Source organism: Silurus aristotelis (genome assembly GCF_946808225.1).
Source record: "Silurus aristotelis genome assembly, chromosome: 24".
Taxonomy (NCBI): domain Eukaryota; kingdom Metazoa; phylum Chordata; class Actinopteri; order Siluriformes; family Siluridae; genus Silurus; species Silurus aristotelis.
Window position 1 is genome coordinate 17,600,966 of NC_139597.1, and position 24,599 is coordinate 17,625,564.

Below are 24,599 nucleotides of genomic sequence, written 5' to 3' on the forward strand. Positions count from 1 at the left end.
ATAAAGTTAGTGAAGGAGGTTCAACTCAGAAACCATGAGCATAGATTTAGACGTTATTAATATGATAGGCTTTCGAAAACAATCGCACATTTTTTACCATTGCCGCAACAATTAAACAAGCCGGAAATGAACTAAACGCAGGGGGAATTGACGCGGGTCGAAGCGTCTTACCATTTGCTCATGCGCAGTACATTGACATGAGAGCTTTCAGCGTGGATGAGCAACTTTTGGAAAACGACTGAAAAGTGTGGACGTGGAGCATTTTTACTTGAAAATGTCGTTTTCTAATCTATTTGTTCGAATTTGTGTAGACGTAGCCACGGTCCTTTTTCCTTTTATATATCCAATCCTAATGAACTAAAAGTCTACATTTTGCGTTGACCGCATTTGTTTATGTGCTGTCGGTTTTTCCGGCGGGAAAATGTTAAAAACAGCATCAAAAATCTCAGGAAAGACTTGCGCTGTTCTCAAACCTAAAGTTGAGACTGCGGTTGTGAGAGAACAAGACATGCCTGACTGCTTTTTCTACGTTTGGAGAAGGAATAACTTTCTCAAGCTTTATTTCCTCCCTACTGTAGCTTTTAGATGCAAAATGCTAGTTAGCGTTTAGCTCATGCTTCTATTACTAGCCTCATACAAATAACAATAAAAGAAAAAACAAGAAAACAGGTGATAATCATATTGAGTTGAATTGAAGTGTCTAATAATGTCTATTATTAGACTGTCATTTGTCATTTTCTTGGTCATTGCACTGCAAAACAGGCCAGTGAATTAGCTAAAGGCTAGTGCTTTTTTTCCCCCCCAAATCCCATGTGCAGGAAGAACTGGAGTTATTCAAAACAGTCGGTCGGTAGTCAGAGAGCAGCCATGGCACGGATCCTAATTTATTCGTGTCGATCTGGGATTTTACATCCCCAATCATCTCCGGTCACAGTGGAAGGATTTATAAAAGGCAGTAAAGATACAAGTGACACTGATTGGGGACAGAAAAAGATTAAAGATATTAAGAGGATTTGTTCTCAGAGCACTGACCTGTGTAGGACCAGTCCACGTCATCGGTAAACCTGTGCTGGTCTCTCAGGTATTTGCTGCTAAAGCCCACTAGAGGGGAAAGAGAAAAAATTTGAGTGAGTGTATGTGTGTATATAATAATCACCAAATCACATTAGTGCATCGGCATAAAAGTTAATGAGAACATCACAGCATCAATGTTAAAAAGAGTGCATCGGATACAAGCCGGCATTGGTGCATCGTTTTTAAACATATTTGCATCGCAAAATGTTATTTAGATCTCAGCACCTACCGAGGCGTGTCTTGAGAGTCACGTAGAATATCAGATTAACATGGCAGAGGTAGAGCTGTGTCTTAGTGGAGACAGAACAGGAAAAACAACATCTGGATTTATTGAATCTTTTTTCTTTTTCTTTTTTTTGTGCTACAAAGGCAAGTTTGTGAAAAGGCTACGTGTTAGAAGTCAGACAACATTTAAGAATAATTGATGATTTGCTGTATGAACCAAAGAAATAAACGCAAACTATATGTACCACATTGAATTGCATAGAATCCTTTTTTTTTTTCCATTGCATCGTATTGCATTGAAGTGTTGAATGAAATTGAAATCGGATTCACTGCACCATAATGGGGTGAATCACATCGCACCAGTGTGTGTGTGTGTGTGTGTGTGTGTGTGTGTGTGTGTTTATGTGTATATATATATATATATATATATATATATATATATATATATATATATATATATATATATATATATATATACAGATGTGGCTATTAAGAATGGCTCATACATATGAGAAGCTTCAAAATCCTCATTAGTTTGCTCTGCACGGTTAAACCCCTTTATTCTGTTACAATAAACACCCAGATTGTTCCAGTAGTTGTTTATTTTTCTCCTTCCTACCAGCAGCAACACTTCAATTACTCGCGTAAACGAACACGCCGAGTATGAAAACGAGTCGTTATCATTTCAATTCTCCACGAGACCTGTTGGTTTTTTATCTCCCACGAGCTCACGGACACAAAACACATCACTGTCAGATTCAATGTACACCCACATACACCCTCCCGTGCACACACACACACACACACACACACACACACACACACACACACACACGTGCACACACAGACTGCAAAAGACAGACTCTGAAAAGAAGAAATGAAATCATGGAGATCAAAAGGCAAAGAACAACGTAAGGCGCGTACAGGACATGCGTTCACACGCCAACACAGAGGCCAATATTATAACCGGCAATCAGCCAAATGACTTGAAATCGTTCTGAATTTATGATCAATTGTCAATCGATTTGAGATGAAATACATAACAGAGGGTGAAATAAGGACTCTTTCAAGATGATGGGGAGGTAGTAACTTGTGTTTTTACGGCGTCTGGATCTAAAGGTACTAAGTTTAAATCCCAGACACACCAAGCTGCCACTCCTCGGTCACTGAGCAATGGTGTAAATGCAAAGCACCGCTTCAAAATAGTGGTTCAGACCACGAAAATGTCCATCTTTTCGATCAAAACTATTTATAAAGTCTTAATCTCGATCCATATCTACCAAGAAATAAGACATGTTCAGACAATTACACCAACAGGTTTCTGGTCAATCGCTGACTGATTGGTTGTTGTATTTAGTATCTAGAGGTCGACCGATCGATTGGCCGGCGGATAAATCTGGCCGATTTTTTAAATAATTTTGTACTGCAAATTAGGCTGATTATTAGTCAGGCAGGTCTAATGCAACAAAATGTTTGTGTGAGAAAACCTAACTTTCCCATACCAGCATGTGGCAGGAGTCTGCATTCGCCATCTTTACACCTGCTGTGATCTTTATTAACAGATTCCTGTTGTTTCTTTTCAATCATTTCTACTAAGTTGCACAAACAAGGGCTTTAAGGTCTTATCCTTTATTCTTAATTTAGCTTAATATAGTTTGAATATAATGCTACTTTTGCAGAGGGAATGAGAGTAACTTTTAAGAACTGTATTGTTAGCGATCCTTAAACTAGCTGTAGACTCTAAAACCAATACCTGCTAACAAATGCACTGACTTAAGAGGCTTGTGTTGTTCAATAAATGTTTAATTTAAGCAATTTTATGTATCACATCTTATTAATGAACTGTTTCATTCTATGAGATGAAGAAAAGAACAAACAAAATCGGCAAAACATTCCGGGCCAAAAATTCGGCATCATATATCCGCTATAAAGTGCTTTGATTTCTAAATATTCACAATCTACGCAATAATTCTTTGTTCCCAGACAGTTGTCAGTACCCAGACACTCGCATAATCACACTATTATTAGAAATAAGTTCAGAATAAATTATTTTTTTGTCTTTCCTATGTTTGAATGACTGAAATCTGCAATGACTGGCACCCAAAAAAAAATCTGTAATTTTTTTCCGCAATCTAACTGAACCCAAGCACTTTCAGATGCTAGCATTGTGAAGATTTATGAAATAGGTCATGTATTAAATATTTTTGGGAATAAACAACTGCAACAACACAGTAAATTGCTCACTTACATGGTCCAGTGATGCTGAAAGTCTTAGAGGAATCTAGGGTTAGCCTAGGTTCAGGTTAGGGTCAGTCTAGGTTCAGGTTAGGGTCGGGCTAGATTCAGGTTAGGGTCAGCCTAGGTTCATCATGCTCATTAACACATCATACACATCCTGGCTATAATACAGAGTGTCACCAGAACTCACGAGCAAAAAGAGCAAACCTCTAACAGTTCATTACAATTTTAATGGGAATGTACAATAAAATCCCCCACAATGTTGCAACAATGATGGAACTACTGTATACTGAATCCCAAGATGGAGTAAAGATTACCTCAAAATAATACTTGAGTAAAAGCAGAGTAGATCCCTAACTGTCACTAATTCCAATATGACTTATTAAAAGTCTTTGAGTATCTGATTTGAACAGTACTTTATTATTTGACTTATATTGAACGTATACAACATTTTATTGATTTATGAAACACAAATCAAATTAGACAACTAAAACACTGTATTAACAACATTAAGATCAACACAACAGCCTATTTCACATGCAGGAATGAAACAATTCGGTCAACAAAAAGACAAAGTAGTAAAGCGATCTTTTAAAACGGTATCTTCAATTAACCAATAGAATTACAGTATCCTGTAATTATGCAAATATTCAGAGCTGATTGCTAAATTGGTCTGTGTCAATTCAAATACAGTGGAATAAAAAGTACATATACCGTATTTTTCGGACTATAAGCCGCTACCTTTTTCTCACGCTTTGAACCCTGCGGCTTAAACAACGAAGCGGCTAATTTATGGATTTTTCCTGGGTTTTTCCCGGTTTCACAAACTTCAAGCCAAAAAACTGAGCCCCATAAAATTAGACCAATGAAATTGCCGAATGGGTTCAGCTGAACTAATTAAAACTCTTTATATTAAATCAGATGCGCTCCCACTGAATCGGGCCGCACCACATCATAAATATGGATGATGTTCCTCTGACGTTTGACCTGCCGCTCACTCGGACTGTCTAAGAGAAATTGTTGTGAAAGGAAGGAGGAAGACAGTGAACAATGACTTTCTTGGTAGGCTACTGTTTAGATACAAGCCGTGTAACAGACACTGTCTTTCATTAAAGCCTGTGTGAAGTTCATTAGTTTCAGTGTAGACACTGCGGCTTATAGACAGGTGCGGCTTATAGACAGGTGCGGCTTATAGACAGGTGCAGCTTATTTATGTTCAAAATAAAAATCTTTGTAAAATAGTTCAGTGGGTGAGCTTAATATTTGGGTGCGCTTAATAGTCCGGAAATTACGGCAATTAAAGCCTAAATGTAGTCAAAGTGCGAGTTCAAGTTGCTCATATCTTTGCTACTTAGTAAAAATAGAAAGTAAGAAAAATTTAAAAGGCAAAAAATTGCGCAAATACAGTAACAAAGTCCATTTACTCCAAAACTTTACACCATTGGATAAATGTATAGAGACGAATAAAAGGATGAAAAATTCATTCATTTACAATTTCTTTTCTTCGATTATTTATCTCTGTGAAGCTGCTTTGTAGCAATGTTCATAGTAAAACGTGCTTTACACATGAAATTGACAGTGAAATTCGAACTGAATTGGAGCATTGTGTAAACATTGGAGCATTGTGTGCATTTAATTCGATTCTAATCTCAATTTATAACAAGAAAGATGGTGAAATTATCCCTGTTGACTTCGAATTCAATTGCTGAATCACATACTGTATAAACAGGAACATGAACCGGAACCTGAACCGGAAAAATGCAAGGCTAGTCTGAAGTCAGCTCCTGGTTGCTGCGGGTTCAAACGAAAAGTCGCTTTAAAGTAATTGTGTGGAGAAGTCACAAAAAGCCGTGTTCTTAATATCACAGACTTCATACCGCACGTGACATGAGGGCTTGAGCTTCGTCACTGTTGGTGGGAAACACCTGTTGTACATAGCGGCCAAAAGCTCTACGCTTCCACAAAGCTAATTCAATTATGTTTTCTATATTCGTTCCGAAAACCCAGTTGTGAAATAAGAGTAGTTCATGAATTATGTAACTAATCAATACATACCTCTTCTCTTTTGGCCAGTGAATATGCCCCGAATATCAATCTTTGGACAAATCGTTCAGAAAAAAGATCAAGAACGATATTAAACGCACTCGCGAGATTCTCCTGCGCCTCCGTTTACTGGTTCGTTGCCGCAGTAAAATGATTTAAAAGCGCCGTAGAAATAAAGCTGAATTGGAAAACCTGAAAGTGAAATTCAAGTTATATTAGAAATACACATATCTTAGTTTATACCATTTTTTTTTTTTTGCTGACATCAAATGTATGAAGCTTTTCAACGTTAAATGAAACAGCACTGACTCTTCTTTCTGCTTGTAAATTCAGCCACAAGGCTTAAACTTGGAAAAAGCTATCCCAAACTATTATTATCATTTCCCTGACTAATGTAAAGTCATTAAGGAATTCAATACTTATATATGAAGATTTATGATCGCATGGCTTTTAATCAAAATATTTAATTTATTGTTAATTAGCTTTTATTTGTCTAAAAGACTTTTAATCCAAATTTTTGACAATTTCTATCCATCCATCCACCCTGAAGAGTCTTGATATCTGTCTGTTTATGCGATGCATCTCTTACAATGTATCAACAGTCGCCCCAGTTTCTGGGTCTCATGCGACAACAGAGGCACAATACAAAGAAAATAAAAATAAAGAATACAATCAAATAAAAAAAATAGTTTGAATCGTTGACTGAACATGATTGAATCATAAATATAGAGTAGAAGGAATGTGACGCATCGATTAAAAAAAGCTTGCAAAGTGTCATAACGCGACGCGTCATTAAAAAAAATACAAATATTTGCATTGTAATTTTTTTTTATTTATATACAATTATTAGTAGATGCTACTATACTTTTATTATGTAGAAAGTGACCAATAATTTATGACCGGTATTTTCTATTTGATCGGAAAAAAAAAAAAAGCACCAATGCTGCTTCGTGAATATGACATAACAACATTATGGAGACAGAGGCGTGTCACACAGCTCCCTCCAAAGGCAGGGAGAGCAAATTACACTATCCCAACACATAAAATACAGATTAACATGGCAGAGGTAGAGCTGCATCTTCCTGAAGATTTTCTTTTTTTGTTTCGTACTACAAAGGCCTGTTTGTGAACGGGCCATGTGCTAGAAGTCAGAAGGCACTTAAGGAAATTGATCATTTGCTGTCTGTCTGAAACAAAGAAATAACAGTGAAACATCTGTTCCATATTGAAGTAAATTCCTGTATTTTTTTTTCATTGCATCAAAACGCATTTCGAACGAAATCGGATCGCACCCCATCGTAACAGGGTGGGATCGTACCGCATCGCATTGGTAGCTGCTGCATATGCATCTTTTATGTATCGTAACATTCGCTATGCACCGAGATGCACATCCTTAAAACGTATACTCGCGTAAACCAGAAGGGAAACGTGAAGAGAACGTGATGAAATGAGCTAAATTTATTTATTTTTGTCCTAATGAATGGTGAGCCTTCATTCACACGAGTACACTTTACAGATATACAAATGTGCTCGAAATGGATACAAGCACAAAGAATTTTGGTTATCCGTTTTAATTAAAAAGAAGAAGAAGCTGTAAAAAGACTCTGTGGAAAATGTCTTCATTGAAACCCCTTTCCGGAAAATCACTCTGGCGTTATAATAAAATGCTGCTAAACCCAGCGTCAGAACTGCATCCCAGAGTCATAACAGGTTCTGATAGCATGTCCGTCTTTACTGCACATTCAGGAAAGTACCAATCACAGCGAATTGAAGTAAGGGGAAGTAAGCACGGGTATTTAAACTTTGAACGCCATTGTTTCAAAAGATTTTTTTTATGGCTCTAATCATTTACGAACAAAAAATGTACCCCGTCTGTGTTTTTTTTTTTTTTCTCTTCAGGGTTTTCCATAGCGAGAGGCAAATTTGGAGCACTAAGGTTTTTGCGATTCAATGCAATGCGATAAAAAAATATGATGCTACGCAATTCAACATGGTATACAAAAAAGAAATAAAACCTTCCTGTTCTGTCTGCATGAAGATGCAGCTCTACCTCTGCCATGTTAATCTGTATTCTCGCTGCATCCGCAAAGCCAACAGCATTGTGGACGACCCCACACACCCCTCACACACACTCTTCACCCTCCTGCCATCAGGAAAGTGGTTCCGAAGCATTTAAGCCGTCACATCCAGACTGTGTAACAGCTTTTTCCCGCAAGCCATCAGGCTTCTCAACACAGAACTGAACTGGAACTCACACACGCACACACACACACACACACACACACACACACACACACACACACACACAAAAACAATCGTTCCAAGATGGCGGCGCGGCAGTAGCTCGCAGCGGCCGCTCCGGACCCAAAATGGTGCTACTCTCACTGTTGTCTTTTGCACTGTTTGCACCAGCTGCACACATGCACTTTATGTGGCGAGGATCTTAGTTCTCGGCCCTGTGTTCTTCTGTTCTGTACTGTCTGTTTTATGTTGTTCTATGTAGCACCTGGGTTCAGGAGGAACGTTGTTTCATTTCACTGTGTACTGCATCAGCTATATATGGTTGAAATGACAATAAAAGTTTCTTGACTTGACACACACACAGACACACACACACACACACACACACACACACACACACTTAAATGTGTGTTACCGAACTGTGCAACCTGAACTTAACACACACTCATTACTCATCTCAATCTAGTCCACCATCATTTATTTATTATTATTTATACTTGACCGTATTACACTGTTTATATGATGTTTTTTGCACCTCTTGACTGCTGCTACTGCTGTTTTTTGCACTGCATTTTGTTTGTTTACATAAACTCATATACTTCATAGTCTTTTATATTCAGAGTATACAATAGGTTTACTGGTCGGCGCTATAAGATAAGAAATACCTTTATTTGTCCCACAGTGGGGAAATTTCTCATGTTATGTGTATTGTCCCACATGTCTTGTGTTGTCTGTCTGTCTGTCTGTACTGTTGTCTGTCTGTCTTTACTGTATTGTTGTCCATCTGTCTGTCTGTCTGTCTGTCTGTCTGTCTGTACTGTTGTCTGTCTGTCTGTACTGTTTGTCTGTACTGTTTTTCGTCTGCACTGTTTGCACTCGGTTGCACTCGATGCACTTTATGTAGCTTTATGTTATGTGTTGTAGCTCTGTGTTGTTTAGTGTAGCACCAGGGTTCTGGAGGAACGTTGTATCGTTTTTTACTGTGTACTGTGTAACAATGTGTATAGTAGAAATGACATTAAAAGCCTCTTGACTTCACTTGACTTAACTATGTGACTCTCAGGACCGTTGCGGTGCGTCATGTTCACGTAGCAGCGGTGGCGCAGAGAGAACGCAATCAAGAAATGGTTTAGCGAGGAGAAATCGATCTACATATCAAATATTGGTCATAAATAATTGCTCACTTTATAAATAATAAGTATAGCGCAGCTACTAATAATCGTATGTAAATAAATAGTTTTTTTCTGATGCAAACACGTTCAAAACGATAAAAATGACAATTACAAATACAATTGAAGAGACGTGAATTGGTTGTCATTGCACTTTGGTATAAGGATGTATGTGACCAATTAACAAACATACTTTTATAAAAAGATGTTATGTTCTCTCTCTCTCTCTCTTTCTCTCTCTCTCTCTCTTTCTGTCTGTCCCTCTCTGTCCTAGGATTAGGGTTAACAGACCGGCCTTTCGGCTTAAGGACTTAAAAGCTTCACATCACAGGAACCGAAAAACCTTTTAGTATGCGTGTATGTGTAAAAGAAAGTGCTATGAATAGTCTTTCGAGTAACCATATGATTTAATTATTGAGAACGAGTACATACATCCTCTATGCGTTACAGACCAGCTGTTAGCATAAGTGTCAAAGGTCATGTGACAGCCAATAAGCACGAGAAAGCGGTGCCAGGTGCTAAAAGAAATAACGCAGAGTAACAGCTGTGAGACTTTTTAGAAACACCACCATGATCCCTTACCTCAAAAACCATGACATTAGATTCGCTCTCACGGCTTAAAGCCTGTAAATCACGCTCTCGAGTGTTGCCCATGCCCTGTGCGGCGGATTTGAAGGGAATACAAAAAAAGACCATGAAAAAAAATCGAGTTGTCATTGTATAGGAGGGTATTTTCTTTCTGAATACTGTATATGATGCGCTTGATTAAGCCCCTGGCATTTTCAGTGTTATTTAGGGTAAACATTCAGTTTTAAACATCTCGTTCCAGGAAGGAGAAAAAAGTTGACGCTGCAAACAGCCATCCGAAATGTCAGCATGTGGAAGTAGTGTGTGTGTGTTTTTGTGTGTATATACAGCGAGCCTTCCAGCGCTTAAAAGCGCCAGATGATCCTTAACGCTTTTTTTTATCAGAGCATATCCGACAGGGAGCAGGTCTCTAATCATCATGCAGGACATGCCAAAGGAAACTCCTTGACAACACACAGGGTCGCTTGTGGCGCTTTGCCACTGGAACTTTCTCCACTGCCTTGTCCATCACCATGGCCACAAGAACAGCCCCCTCTGTGATTTCCTTTTATCCCTCCACTTGGGTTCACTACTTAGTAACAGACATATTGTTCGCCACGTCTCACTGACCCGGGCCACTTTTTTTTTTTCTTTTGAAAGCACTACATTCATGAAATAGCATTATTTTGACCATCACTTTAGTAATAAATAAAAAAAAAAGAACAGGTTGTGACACGTCCTTATTTACAGACGCCGTCTAGATCCTTCCTGACATTAACCCCGCCAGGCTCTCGTGCCAAAGCGCTCAAAGACAAGCAGTCAGCAGTTAAACGTAGGTACAGAACAACTTCCTGTAGTCAAGTAGCTCTTAATAACTTTCTTTTTTTTGCATTCAAGCGTTTAAATTGCAATGGACGATCGAATTTTGGACACAAAAAAACCCTATTATTAGTAATTGTTATTCTTTTTTCCATTTTAATTCAATTGAGTTTATTTTTATGGCGCTTTTAACAATGAAAATTGTCCCAATGCAGTTTAATAAAAGAAATAGATTTATAATTTACTGTATAAATGCAGTCGCTTTTATTTGTACAGTGCTTTCAACAATGATAAAGTGCTACTAAAGTAAGTTTGTTCCTTATCATTGTAATTTTGTAAATCAGTCCGTAGAAGTTTATCGCTTAAAATTGTATCCCTAATGAGTGACCCAGTGGCCAGGTATTAGGATGAAACCTTGAGAGGAACCAGACCCAAAAGGGAACCCTTTGTCATCTTGGTGACACAGAATGACTATTTATTGCAATTCCATCATTAAGTTTTTATCAACTGCTCACTGAATCCAAACTCTTCATGACAACTGTAGACCTATTCCATTGTATCAGACTACAGTCCATATCTACCACAATCCTGAGGTAAACCCTCTACAGTATCCTCATAGATCTTAAGGCTGTTCATGTAGAACCATCCTCAGGTACAGTGAGTGGTCAGGTTGGGTGTCAGAAGAAAAAGACAGGATCACTGGTACCTCAGAAATTTTTTTAATTAATAGTTGTCAATGTTTGAAGGTCAAATGTTGGCACGTTGTCTCGCTAATGTTAGCTAGCATCAAACAAAAACAATCTGTAGTGCTAATTTAGTTCATGGCATGCCTTGATCATAAAAACGTCATACGAAACACTTTTCCCTCCATAACTCAATACTTTATCCCTGAGCTGGTTTAAAGTCGTCGCGCTATTTGCGTGATCGGGTTCGGAGCTCCGATTGGTTCTCGGTTTGACGGACATAGTAGGAGAACTCACACTGCAGGAAAGAGTTACTACAGTTACTGAATTAAACAATCTTATACCACCTATACTATATATATATATATATATATATATATATATATATATATATATTTATATATATATATATATATATATATATATATATATATATATATAAGGTGGTATCAAAAAGTTTCAAGACTAGTTTTATAACCTGCTAACTGATAGCAACACTAGGCTGCACGCACAGTCACAGGCGGCACCTTCATAAGTCAGTGTGCCAACAGACATCGTCCTGTTTACAGGTTTTTGGTTTTGAGTCTGGTTCCTCTCGAGGTTTCTTCCGCATGCCATATCTGGTGGCTCATTAGGGACAAACTGACACTTATAAGGAACAAATGTATACATTCTTTTAATATCTGTGTAAAGCTGCTTTGAGTCACTGTTAATTATATTGAATTGAAATGAAAGTAGTGATCTATTAGAACTCTGGTTGAATCATTAATTGCAGTTCTCCATTCTTCTGCTCATTAGACCTTTATAAGGAGAGAGTCTTTAACTGTTGCACACACACCCACACACACACACACACACACACACACACACACACACACACACACACAGTAAGAACCCTTACCCTACACCCACACACACCACATCAATGGGCCACAGCTCCTCATTTAACGCTCCGTTTTTACTCCGAAGAAGCGAGGAACTGTAAGCTTTTTTTTATCATGCTGTAAATTATTACAAATTCAAATGGAGTGAAGAAAAAGCTCCCCAAAATTATCAATGTTTACTACAGATACTATAGAAAATAATAGATACAGTCACAGTGTACAAATACTTTCATACTGTCCGACCCTGCAATTAAATATACAGTAATTGATTTCCGTATCGAACGCCTTCTGTACGAAAAAAAAGAAAAACTCTATATTTCCCTGCATACAAAGTTCTGGAAATATGCCAGAAGCTGAATTTAATACCGCTGGCCTTTCTAGAGCTTGTCCAGCTTTGTTCGGTCTGAGCGCTCCCATTTGAGCAGATTGTATTTCTCAGGCAGGAAAGAAAATTATCTTTAGTCAAGTCGCTGCACTTTAAACCAGCGACAAGGGGTTGTGCGCACGAGGCTTTCCTCGTGAAAAAAAAAGAAAGGATAAAGGAAAGAAGAAAAAAAACGGTTGCCTTAGGTCCGTGTCAGGTCTTCCAGAGATGCTGCTCAGTGTGGAATATGGCTCAATCAAAAATTCAAGAGCATGTTTCATAACACTGGTTGATGCTGCCATGGCAACAGATGTAGTGCACGTCGGTTTTCATCGGTATCATGAAGCTTCTAGTGCCGGGGTAAAAAGCCTCTTCTGTGGGAAATCAAATGCAAAGCTCGACTGAAACGCAAACCCGGGTTAAGCAATGTGCATTTATCATTGGTGTGTTGCCAATATTTTAGTAATTTGTGCCTGGAGAATCGTTTAATTTAAATTCGAACAATTAGAGGAGGAACTTGTCTCCAAAATCCACAAGCAGAGCTGCTGACGATCGAATCCTGTGGTGACACGGATTGTAAAGGCAGGTCATTCTCGCACCGGCTAATAATAATAAGACGAGCTACTATGCTCTCAGCGCTTAGTCTCCTGTATCCCCTTTTTTGCTTTTGCCGAATACGACCCAAAGCTCTCCTTATGTAGTTTATTTCAGGCTGCGAATGTTCGCTTCATGCTGCCAAAACGCATTTAGGAGCACGGGAAGGCCAGAAAACTGCATTAGTTTTCGATCTCGTTATCAGATCCATCCATGAAATATTCAATGCATACAGTATAAAAGCATTTTTTTGAGAATACGCTCCAATACGAGTGCGACAAATTTAGCTCGGTTCGTCACCCTGTATACCGTGAGCAGACTGAATTCTCGATTCTGATTGGCTGGAAGTTGTAGCTCCATTAAATCACCATTTGAATTGAATGCACTACCTTAGCGGTAAACATAGTAACGTGGAGTCATTAGTAAAAATGTTTAAAATGGTATATAACTACAGTCGAACCCACTTATCTCGACCTCGGTTAACGCGCCAACCCTATTAAGTCGACGTTTTTGAAGTGGAACCGCCAAATTCTCGCTTGTCTTAGCATTTTTTAATCGGTTATGTCGATTCTTTAATGTCGACAAACCCTAATATCTCGAGCACAAGGGGGGCAAATTTGCCACTTAACGTCGGTTAGCTCGATCCGCATGACCAATCGGCGGCTTTTGCCACGTCACCATCTCACTACCCTATTTTCGCGTATATAAGACGCGTCTTATAGAAAGTTTTACATACCCCTCACCCAGGGTGCATCTTATATACGCGAAAATACGGTAGTGAGACGGCACTGTGCAGCCGCAAAAAAACTGAGAGTGAAATGACTCGAGAATTTAATGTTGACACTGGTTAGCTTTTTGTAAAAACGAACTACACCCTGCACATTTTGTGTGATTTTATAAGCGATCTTTGTGTTTGCAATGTTGGAAAATATAATAAAGGTTTGTATCGAGAATCGACGGTGGTTTGTATTGTATACTGGTAAATCTCTGCTGTTACTTGGTGTACATATGCCTTTTGGTGTAAACAAACATGTATGTACATTTTTATAGCATGCCTTCATCAAACAAATCGCGGCAACGCTATTGTGTAAAAAACCTCCAAAAACACGTGCATGTACATTTTCACTTATTAACGCACATTATGTACATTTCAAGCACGTTAATATATCGCCGCCATATTGGTTTTCATTTATCTCGATCATCGGTTATCTCGACGCTTTTTGGCACACCCCTACCCCGCAACGTAACCGGGTTCCACTGTAATATGGTGAACTAATAAGGCTGTTTAAATGGGAAATCGAATGAAAAGCGGCACAAGGAGTTAACACCAACAGCTCCATTATTACTAGTAATTACTAACATTACTGTATGTGAGGTGGTCGCTCAGTGCTTAACAATTCGAAATGCGAGATTTCATCTACCAAATGCTAGAAAAAAGGTGATCTCAACGATGTTAGGAAGCTTGGGTAGGAGCCATGACACAGCGCCCCCTGGAGCACAGACGGTTAAGGTCCTTGGTCAAACTCCCAAGAGTGGTAGCTTGGCGATACTGGGGTTCGAACCCCTGACTTTCCGATCAGTAAACCGAAGCCTGTAAATTCTTTCAAGAAAAAGAATGTAAATTGCAAGACCTAGATCACAACATCAAAAACACACACACACAAATAAAATCCGTTTTACATCCGCGGTACAATTCGGGATAAATACGCGCCAACGTTGGTCTGATTTGAGGTCGGGATCCCAGGAATGATATTTGGACTGCTGAAAGAAAGAAAAAAAATCACGGAAACTAACAAAACAAAAACATTCGAAAGCGTTTCAATGGATAGCGTTACATGGATGTTGAAAAAATTAAGATCGAGTTTCAATTATTTAAGACGTAGAACAGCGAAATGAAAACTAAAGGCCTAAAATGTAGATTTTCACATTTTCAAGACTTTTTAAGACTTTGTGGAAAACCTGTTCCCACACTGCTGCTAGATTACATCCACTGATAAATCCATGTTATGGTTCTCCGGTTTTCCCATTCCAACCCATTCAGTAAAGCCCAAAACTGAATTATCCAGGTTCCTCTTTAATATCAAACGTTTGAAAAGGTCAGGCTAATGCAACATGGCATGATTTGTGCTCAGTGAGACAGATGCTCTATGATGCCTTCCAAGCCCTTATACGTCTCGCTCATACTTTTCCTACGGCCGTGTAATCGATGGTTCACTGAATAATAAATCCGCAGCCGTGTACACAGTGGGACCATGTGACAGCTCGAAAACACACACTGAGAGCACAGCTGCCATCACGAGTTTTCCACACCAGGCAAATCAGCAGTAAGCCGAGAATGGAGACATCCGGATAGCGGAATATTCTTACTGACCTGTTTTTTTTCCTCAGATGACACAATTTTTTTTTAAATCAAGTGTTAATAGCAGACACTAATGAGCAGATGGTAGCAGATGCTTTACTTCATTCCAGCAGATGGCATTAACACTATGAGATCCTGCCACCAGGAAAATAAAACACATCATCGCCACTACATCAAATAGGTTTAAGACCCGGACAGCGATTTCCTCATTGGTCACACTGCTGTCACACAGGCTGCCACCTGACCCAATAAAAACCTGCACATCCATCCGAACGGAGATAACTGTTTCCTCCGCTAACAAAAGTGCACAAACAGGCCGGGAATTCCCACACGATGGAATTGGAATGAAACACGGCCTGTAACATTAAAGTCAGAGGACAGCTGGCGGCTCGGCTGACATTTGGCCAGCTGGACAGGACGTCATCGGCTCATGCACAAAACAGCTCACACTCACCAATACTACATTTTATACACAAATCCGTATGCTGATATTTTTTTTTTCCAATAGTGAGAAGAGATTTGTTCCCTGAAAATGACCACCTTGAGCATGCAACAGACCATAACACTGGCAACAGGTTATTTCAATCCCACACATTAAACAGCTGGAAAACCTTTAGAACATACAATGCAAACAGTTTGATACAGGCGTGAGAGCAGCGTGGAGGCTTTCACACACCGCCTCATGTATAAAACACACACACACACACACACACACACACAAAACAACAGTTGTACAGTAGTAGTGGAAGTATGATTATTGACAGTGATGTGATTTCTCGAGTGAACATGTAAAGCTTTTCAATGCGACCTGGAAGCTGTTATATGGAGATGTTTAGGATCGATTACAGGATGTTCGCGAGATGAAAAGCTTTTGAAATGAATAATAAAAAGGAGTAACAAAAATAAACGCATTAGAGACTTGAACGAATGGGAAAAAATGCATACATGTGCATAAAAGATGCACAAGTTGGAAAAGATGTGGATTTTTTTATTATATATGACAAATGTCATTGTTTAAAAAATTTTATAAATAAATAAAAACATGATATTTCAAGAAAAATGAAAATAAACCTGTCAGATTGAAAGGTTGGGAGATTAAGCTGCAATGCACAACATTATTTTTTTGTTTTTGCAATAATAATAATAATAATAAGTTGATGCAATGATGCATGAAGGTATTGAACTGAAGGCAGAGACTCATCCTGCGTCTTCACCTCTGTATATTCCAGATGCACAGCTTCTTACCTGCTGAATGCATGATGAACAGCTGAGAAATCAGAAGGTAAAGGCTGATTTTTATCCCAGACATTGTCCAGTGGTCGGGATGGATGTCTGGCGAATGCATGAAGACCCTGAACGTAGGAACGGTGGGTTGCATGTGAGGAGGATGCTACAGCTCCATGTCGATCCTCTCTCTCTCTCTCTCTCTCTCTCTCTCTCTCTCTCTCTCACACACACACACACACACACACACACACACTCTCTCTCTTTCTCACTCAGTATTCTTCTCCACGCAGTAAAATCCACAGGCTCGCTCATTATGGAGCGCCAATCGGCTCATACTACTCTCCAGTCACAGGGTTTTTTTCCCCCACATCCTATAGGAAACTCATTGATATGCTTCGATGGTTTTAGTTAGGTTTAATTGAATCTGGAGATCGATTACCAATAATTAAAACTGTCCTGAGGTCCACATTATATTTATTTATTTATTTTCATTCTGCGCAGCTGAATCGAGCGTATACTGTTTTCAGAGCTCAAACAGTGAGATCTTCTCCGTGGATTGTTTCGTATCGGATTTTATTTTCAAGACTGATTGAAATTTGTTTTCTTTCCATTTTACTGACTTTTGTGTTATTTTCGCCTGTGCCAATTTCCCCGCTGCACTCGTTTCAGCCGCATTTTTTTTTCTGTGCATCGATAAATCAAGACCAGACGCTATCCCTAGCAAAGAAGACTACGAAACAAACAGTGCTGGGAAAGTTTTTGGAAAAGTAAAAAAAAAAACAACAACAAAAAAACAAGCAGAAATTGCAGAAGGCTTCAAGACAAACATCATTAAGAAAGCTCAATTTCAAAGAAAATGGCAAGGATGCTAGTTTAGTGGTTTTAAAGCAGTGGATTCTGGATCAGAAGGTTGTGAGTTTAAATCCCAACACCACCAAGCTGCCACGGCTGCGTCTTTTTTGTAAGTCGGTCTGGATAACGGCGTCTGCCACATGCCGTAAATGTAAATCCTATTTAAATGATAAGTTCATTGCAACAGTCGATTCTTATCTTTCAGGCCCACTTTGGGTAACATTATTCTGCAATTATGGTGAGCTAAGTACCTCTTAATACCGTAATTACAATGCCACGGCATGTTGAAAGCATCAATATTGTAGAGAAACGCAGTATAACAGAGCGCTGCATCACAGGTGGGAATCTCCTACAGCCAGAATTAATGGCTTTATTAAAAGAAGAAACGCAATGAGCACAATTCAACAAGTCTCCTTTCACTGCAGCCACAGCTGCACCGCTCGCATAAGCATTAATTAGCAGAAGCATTAATATTAATCTCATAAATCGATTCTGGGTTTTCTGTGCATTTTGTGCATTACAGTTTTGAACCGTTTTGGCTGAGCTTTTCTCGCGATGTCCAGCTTTTCTTGAAAAGTCCATCTTGTAAATGTCCTTGTAAGTGTATCTGCAAACCAAACAATATTTTCTCTTCTGACAGCCATTGCAGAATAAAAAAAAACAAACAGCTATTTAACATTTTAATTATAATCATATTGTTCACATGTTCACATGTTTGCCTCACAGGAATTGAGGGGTTAAACCCGGTGCCCAATTCCATATGCATGCTTCGAGGGGTTTCCTCAGGGTATTTCAGTTTCCTTCTCTGATCCAAAAACATTTCCATATTGTCTGTAGAGTGTGATTGTGCTTGGTGATGCATTGGCAATATGTCCAGGGCTCTAGGTTTCTCTGTTTTAAGGGATAAGCATTGAAGAAAATAGATGGATGAATTGATGCAATCTCATTAATGATAATCATTAGCGAGCCATGAATTCTTAAATTTGTTCGGAACCGTGTGCAAGTGCATGTTTTTACCAACAATGGAGCACAAAAAAAAAATTCACTTTACCAAACCGAGAGGCGAAAAACAACCAATCACAAGACGATGACGACGACGACTAAACACTAGCGCTCGTTATGTTTGGATTGTGATGGTCATGTGACCAATATGGTAGCGTAGTTGATGCTGGAGAACATGGTCCAGGCATTGACATAATCCTGACAATGTATTAATGCGCTCATTCTGATATGTTGTAGTTTCTATAGTAACAGCTCCTACACAGTGAGTGACGAGCAGCTGTTATGATTCATTTCAGCATATAAAAAAAAACAACTAAAGAACGTAAGAGCAAAGACTAAATACTGTAAATTATAAAACACAGATAAAAAAAACAGGGCATTGGATTTTCTATCCAAAGGTTTTGAGTTCAAATCCCAGCCATACTAAGCTGCGACTCAACCCCATCGCTTCTCAGTTGTAGGAATGATAGTGGCATCTGCCAAATGCCACAATTGTAAATGTATATGACATAAACTTAAGCATGATCTAAACCAACAGCCATGAAAGACCATTGTGAGACCAATGCTGTGTCTGAAACCGTTCCTGATCTTCTACATATGGAGTGTCGGCTATTTTGTAGTGGTGTCCGAACAATTTCATTCCCTACATCTGTGCTTGCTAATTGGGGATAAATACACATAGTTTACTTATTACCATTTTTTGTTCTATAATTCTTTGGTTTCCTCCAATCTGCCGAATACATTTCAGTGGGCGGACTGGTTACAATAAATTGTGTGTACATGGTATTCCAGAATAGTTTTTGGATTCAGTTTAGTTATGACTAAAATAAAAGTAAAGAACAAATAGACAACAGGAACACAAGACAGTAACAGGATTGTATATATCAGGGGTTGATGGGTCGAATTTCATCTTCACCCTGTTCCCTCTGGGCATTCTTGCGTCCTCCTCCCTGGCTAAATATTTTGTTTTTTCCACAGTGTTTGTGTGTGTATCTGATTGTGCTTTGTAACTGCCCTGGGATGAGGATGTATAGTGAAAGGATGGATGACAAAAACGAAGAACTTCATTCTGCCATGCTTTAAAGTGTAGAAGCTTGCAAGCCAGGCATGTGAAATGGTCTCGTCTCTGCGTCGTAGCCGTAGCGCACCCAAACATGATCTTTCTTGTTATCCTTTAGCATACATTTACATAATTGAACCGAGATTGGCTCTAATTCATGCAGGCTCTTTGCATCGCTTTCAAGAGAGCATTTTTGTTGAAGCGCTTTTGATACGGCTCCTTTTACATCTGTGTAAAGGCCATTGTGTGCATATCCTCCCAATCTAAGATTCAGTGTGCTATCCAGAAATAGCCCTGAAAATGGGCGCACAAATGCATGTGCTGTGGACGGGCATACAGTACTTGTTAGTTCTCATGATGTTGAAGTTTTTCCGTGGATTCCGAGTTGCATTCAGAAAAGAAATACCGAAAGAAATTGGGTAATGAAGTAATTCTACAATATAAGAAAAGAAAACAAAGCTATTAAGCTACCCTGATGACTGATTTACTTCAGGAAGCATTCATGAGTCGTTTGGGTTTGTTTTTGGTGAAGTGAATAGCATTGATTATCTTGTTACAATGACCTCTGTCAGTGACTGGTGAAAAGTCAGTTCTTAAAGTATTGTGATGTATAAAAAACTGGAATAATCTGTAATGAGAAAAATCTGAGCGACTTAAATTGATGGTCCTTAATCTCATCAAATATAGGATGTTCTGGAGTAACAAATCCGATCCAATCTTGGTTTTAAAAACCACAATATTAGATAAGCATTTATATACGGGGTGCATGAGCCATGCACGAGACTAATGACCGGTTCTGTACCCCACTGTGATTAAATAAATGCCACATGCCTCTCAGTGGGAAATTAGCATATGGAAAGGGCAGACTGAAAACAGGTCACCTACAGCAATGTTCTGGATTTACATCAATGAAGGGTACAAAGACTGAACGATGAACTGATAAAGTTAGACAGATCAGTTGAAATCGGATGAAACTGCATAGTAATATTAATTAATCAATAGCTGTTTTAATTCAATTTAATTTATTTTTATTTGTATTGCGCTTTTAACAATGAACATTGTCTCAAAGCAGCTTTACACGTATAATGTGCTGATAAAAAGTGAATATGTTCTTAATAAGTGTACGTTTGTCCCTGATGAGCAAACCGGTGGCGACTGTGGCAAGGAAAAACTCCCAAAAATGGCATAAGGAAGAAACATTGAGAGGAACCAGACTCAAAAGGGGACCCATCCTCATCTGGGTTGCAACAATTGTCCATTTATTACAGATATACGATGTTGCGGGGTACAGTGATGGTGATCAGAAGCAAACTGTAGTCCTGAGTCAATGTAGCAAACTGTTGACATTAACTACAGTCCAAATCCATCCTCAAAACTCCTGTCTTACTTCGGCATTTCAAGGAACCACCCAAGGCAGTATGTGTTTACACAGTATGAATCTTTAATGTATCACATCATTGGATGTGCATCGAAATTGCATTGTCAATTTTTTTACTTTTTGGTTTGCGTGTATGATTGGATGGAGATGGAATGCAGGCAGACTGAGCTTCTGTTGTCTGTTGCTATTAACTTACTGGACTGATAGTATAGTATAGTATAGTATAGTATAGTATAGTATAGTATCGTATAGTATCGTATAGTATCGTATAATATAACATAATATAGTATAGTATCGTATCGTATAGTATAATATTCTATAGTATAGTATAGTATCGTATAGTATAATATTCTATAGTATAGTATCGTATAGTATCGTATAGTATAGTATAGTATAGTATAGTATAGTATAGTATAGTATAGTATAGTATCGGATAGAATAGTATAGTATTGTATAGTATCGTATAGTATCATATAATATTCTATAGTATAGTATAGTATCGTATAGTATCGGATAGAATAGTATAGTATAGAATAGTATAGTATAGTATCGTATAGTATAGTATCATATAATATAACATAATATAGTATAGTATAGTATAGTATCATATAATATTCTATAGTATATTATAGTATCGTATAGTATAGTATAGTATCATATAATATAACATAATATAGTATAGTATAGTATAGTATAGTATAATATTCTATAGTATAGTATCGTATAGTATAGTATCGTACAGTATCGTATAGTATCGTATAGTGGATTATCGTATAGTATAATATAGTATCGTATAGTATCATATAGTATCGTATAGTATAGTATAATATTCTATAGTATAGTATCGTATAGTATAGTATAGTATAGTATAGTATAGTATAGTATAGTATAGTATAGTATAGTATAGTATCGGATAGAATAGTATAGTATAGAATAGTATAGTATTGTATAGTATCGTATAGTATCATATAATATTCTATAGTATAGTATAGTATCGTATAGTATTGGATAGAATAGTATAGTATAGAATAGTATAGTATAGTATAGTATAGTATCATATAATATAACATAATATAGTATAGTATAGTATCATATAATATTCTATAGTATAGTATAGTATCGTATAGTGTAGTATAGTATCATATAATATAACATAATATAGTATAGTATAGTATAATATTCTATAGTATAGTATCGTATAGTATAGTATAATATCGTATAGTATCGTATAGTATCATATAATATTCTATAGTATAGTATAGTATCGGATAGTATCGGATAGAATAGTATAGTATAGAATAGTATAGTATAGTATCGTATAGTATAGTATCATATAATATAACATAATATAGTATAGTATAGTATAGTATAGTATAGTATAGTATAATATTCTATAGTATAGTATCGTATAGTGGATTATCGTATAGTATAATATAGTATCGTATAGTATCATATAGTATCGTATAGTATAGTATAGAATAGTATAGTATAGTATAGTGTAGTATCATATCATATAATATAGTATAGTATAGTATCGTATTGTATAGAATAGTATAGTATCATATAGTATAGTATAGTATAGTATAGTAGAGAATAGTATAGTATCGTATAGTATAGAGTAGTGTCATATCATATAATGTAGTATAGTATAGTATAGTTTCGTATTGTATAGTATAGAATATTATCTTATAGTATCATATATTATAGTATTGTATAGTATCGTATAGTATAATATAGTATAGTATCGTATAGTATAATATTCTATAGTATAGTATCGTATTGTATAATATTCTATAGTATAGCATCGTATAGTATAATATTCTATAGTATAGTATCGTATAGTATCATATTGTATAGTATCGGATAGAATAGTATAGTATCGTATAGTATAATATAGTATAGTATAGTAGCTTATAGTATAGTATAGTATAGTATAGTATAGGATAGAATAGTATAGTATAGAATAGTATAGTATTGTATAGTATCGTATTGTATAGTATAGAATAGTATAGTATTGTATAGTATTGTATAGTATATTATCGTATAGTATCGTATAGTATCATATAATATTGTATAGTATAGTATCGTATAGTATAGTATAGTATAGTATAGTATCATATAATATAACATAATATAGTATAGTATAGTATAATATTCTATAGTATAGTATCGTATAGTATCGTACAGTATCGTATAGTATCGTATAGTGTAGTATGGTATAGTATCATATAGTATCGTATAGTATCGTATAGTATAGTATAGTATCGTATTGTATAGTATAGTATAGTATAGTATCGTATTGTATAGTATCGTATAGTATCGTATCGTATTGTATAGAATAGTATAGTATCATATAGTATAGTATAGTATAGTAGAGAATAGTATAGTATCGTATCGTATAGTATAGTGTAGTATCATATCATATAATATAGTATAGTATAGTATAGTTTCGTATTGTATAGTATAGAATATTATCGTATAGTATTATATTATAGTATTGTATAGTATCGTATGGTATAGTATCGACTAGTATAGTATAGTATAGTATAGTATAGTATTGACTAGTATAGTATCGTATCGTATAGTATAGAATAATATAGTATTGAATAGTATCGTATAGTATAGAGTAATATAATATAGTATAGAATAGTATAGTATAGTATAGTATAGTATAGTATTGACTAGTATAGTATCGTATCATATAGTATAGTATAGAATAGTATAGTATAGTATCATATAGTATAGTATAGAATAGTATAGTATAGTATCATATAGTATAGTATAGAATAATAACTTTTTAAAAACATTTGAAAAGTATTTGAAAACAACTTTTCCTCTCTACTCAACTTTATTTATGATTTAATTATATGTACAATATATAAGTATATATTTAACTCCGTTGAAGATTAAAACTCTAAACTCAACAGCTTCCCACATCTGCTGCCTGTGACTGTTTTATAGCACCGCTGGCCTCATTTTCAGTCCAAAAAGAGCTTAAATAAATTCCAAAATCTTTCAGAACCAGTTTTTGTTGAAGTTAAATAAATATTTTGCCCCTTTCTGAGACTGAAAGGTGCATCAATTCAAAGCTTTATTTATTTATTACTTTATTTATTATTATTTATTACTCATACTGTCTATATTGTTTTACATTGTCTGTTTTTGTCTTGTATAGTCCAAGCTGAATGTAGAGTTTTATTTATGTCTGTACTTTGAGTCACTAAACAGCTGGAACTAAATTCTTTGTGTGTGTCAACACATTGGCCAATAAACCTGATTCTGATTCCGATTCCAATTTAAAACTAATCATTGTTTTTTTTTTTTTATCTTAAATGATTTATTTTATTCGTCCATACTAAGGGTTCTTCTACTTTGGGACATGATACTGTTATTTAATATGTTATTTAAAGATCTCTTTTTGAAAGATTGCTATACTTCTTCGCCTTTTGTTTTTTTACCGATTTGTTTTTTCATTCTGGCATGTTTAAGAGGCTGCTTTTTTAATCCTATTGTTGGTAATGGCAATCAAACCTCACAAATCAACTGTTTTGGGCTTTTTCACTGACTTTTTTGGGGGTTTTTTTGCACTAAATTTTGAACATGTGCACTTTGTGTTGTTAGTTTTGAGTTATGTGTATTTCCTTGTGTACCTTTTCCATTTTATGTTGTTGCTGTATCAAATTCCCATACGGTAAAAATATATATTTAAAATATATGTTAAATAGATGTTGTTTGCTGTGATGCTGAATTTAAATATATTATTTAAATCTAAAATAATAAATTCATTAAAACTTATCTATATTTTAAAATATATTTTAGG

At 36.6% G+C, this 24,599-nt stretch overlaps 1 protein-coding gene across 3 annotated transcripts in view; it reads right to left on the reverse strand.

The window, feature by feature from the left end:
- The window catches only part of ptprz1b (protein tyrosine phosphatase receptor type Z1b), a 56,498-nt gene extending 39,696 nt beyond the window's left edge, over positions 1-16,802 (reverse strand). For 2 of the 3 annotated variants that reach the window (XM_083528288.1, XM_083528290.1), the window contains exons 1-2: positions 16,506-16,757; positions 1,033-1,101 (exon numbers count right to left, since the gene is read on the reverse strand). In XM_083528288.1, the coding sequence (XP_083384414.1) occupies positions 1,033-1,101; positions 16,506-16,638 (202 nt within the window). In that variant the 5' untranslated portion in view covers positions 16,639-16,757. Of the gene's footprint in view, positions 1-1,032; positions 1,102-16,505 lie in introns of all 3 variants that reach the window. The other variant, XM_083528289.1, reaches the window with a different exon arrangement.
- Between the last annotated feature and the right edge of the window lie 7,797 nt (positions 16,803-24,599).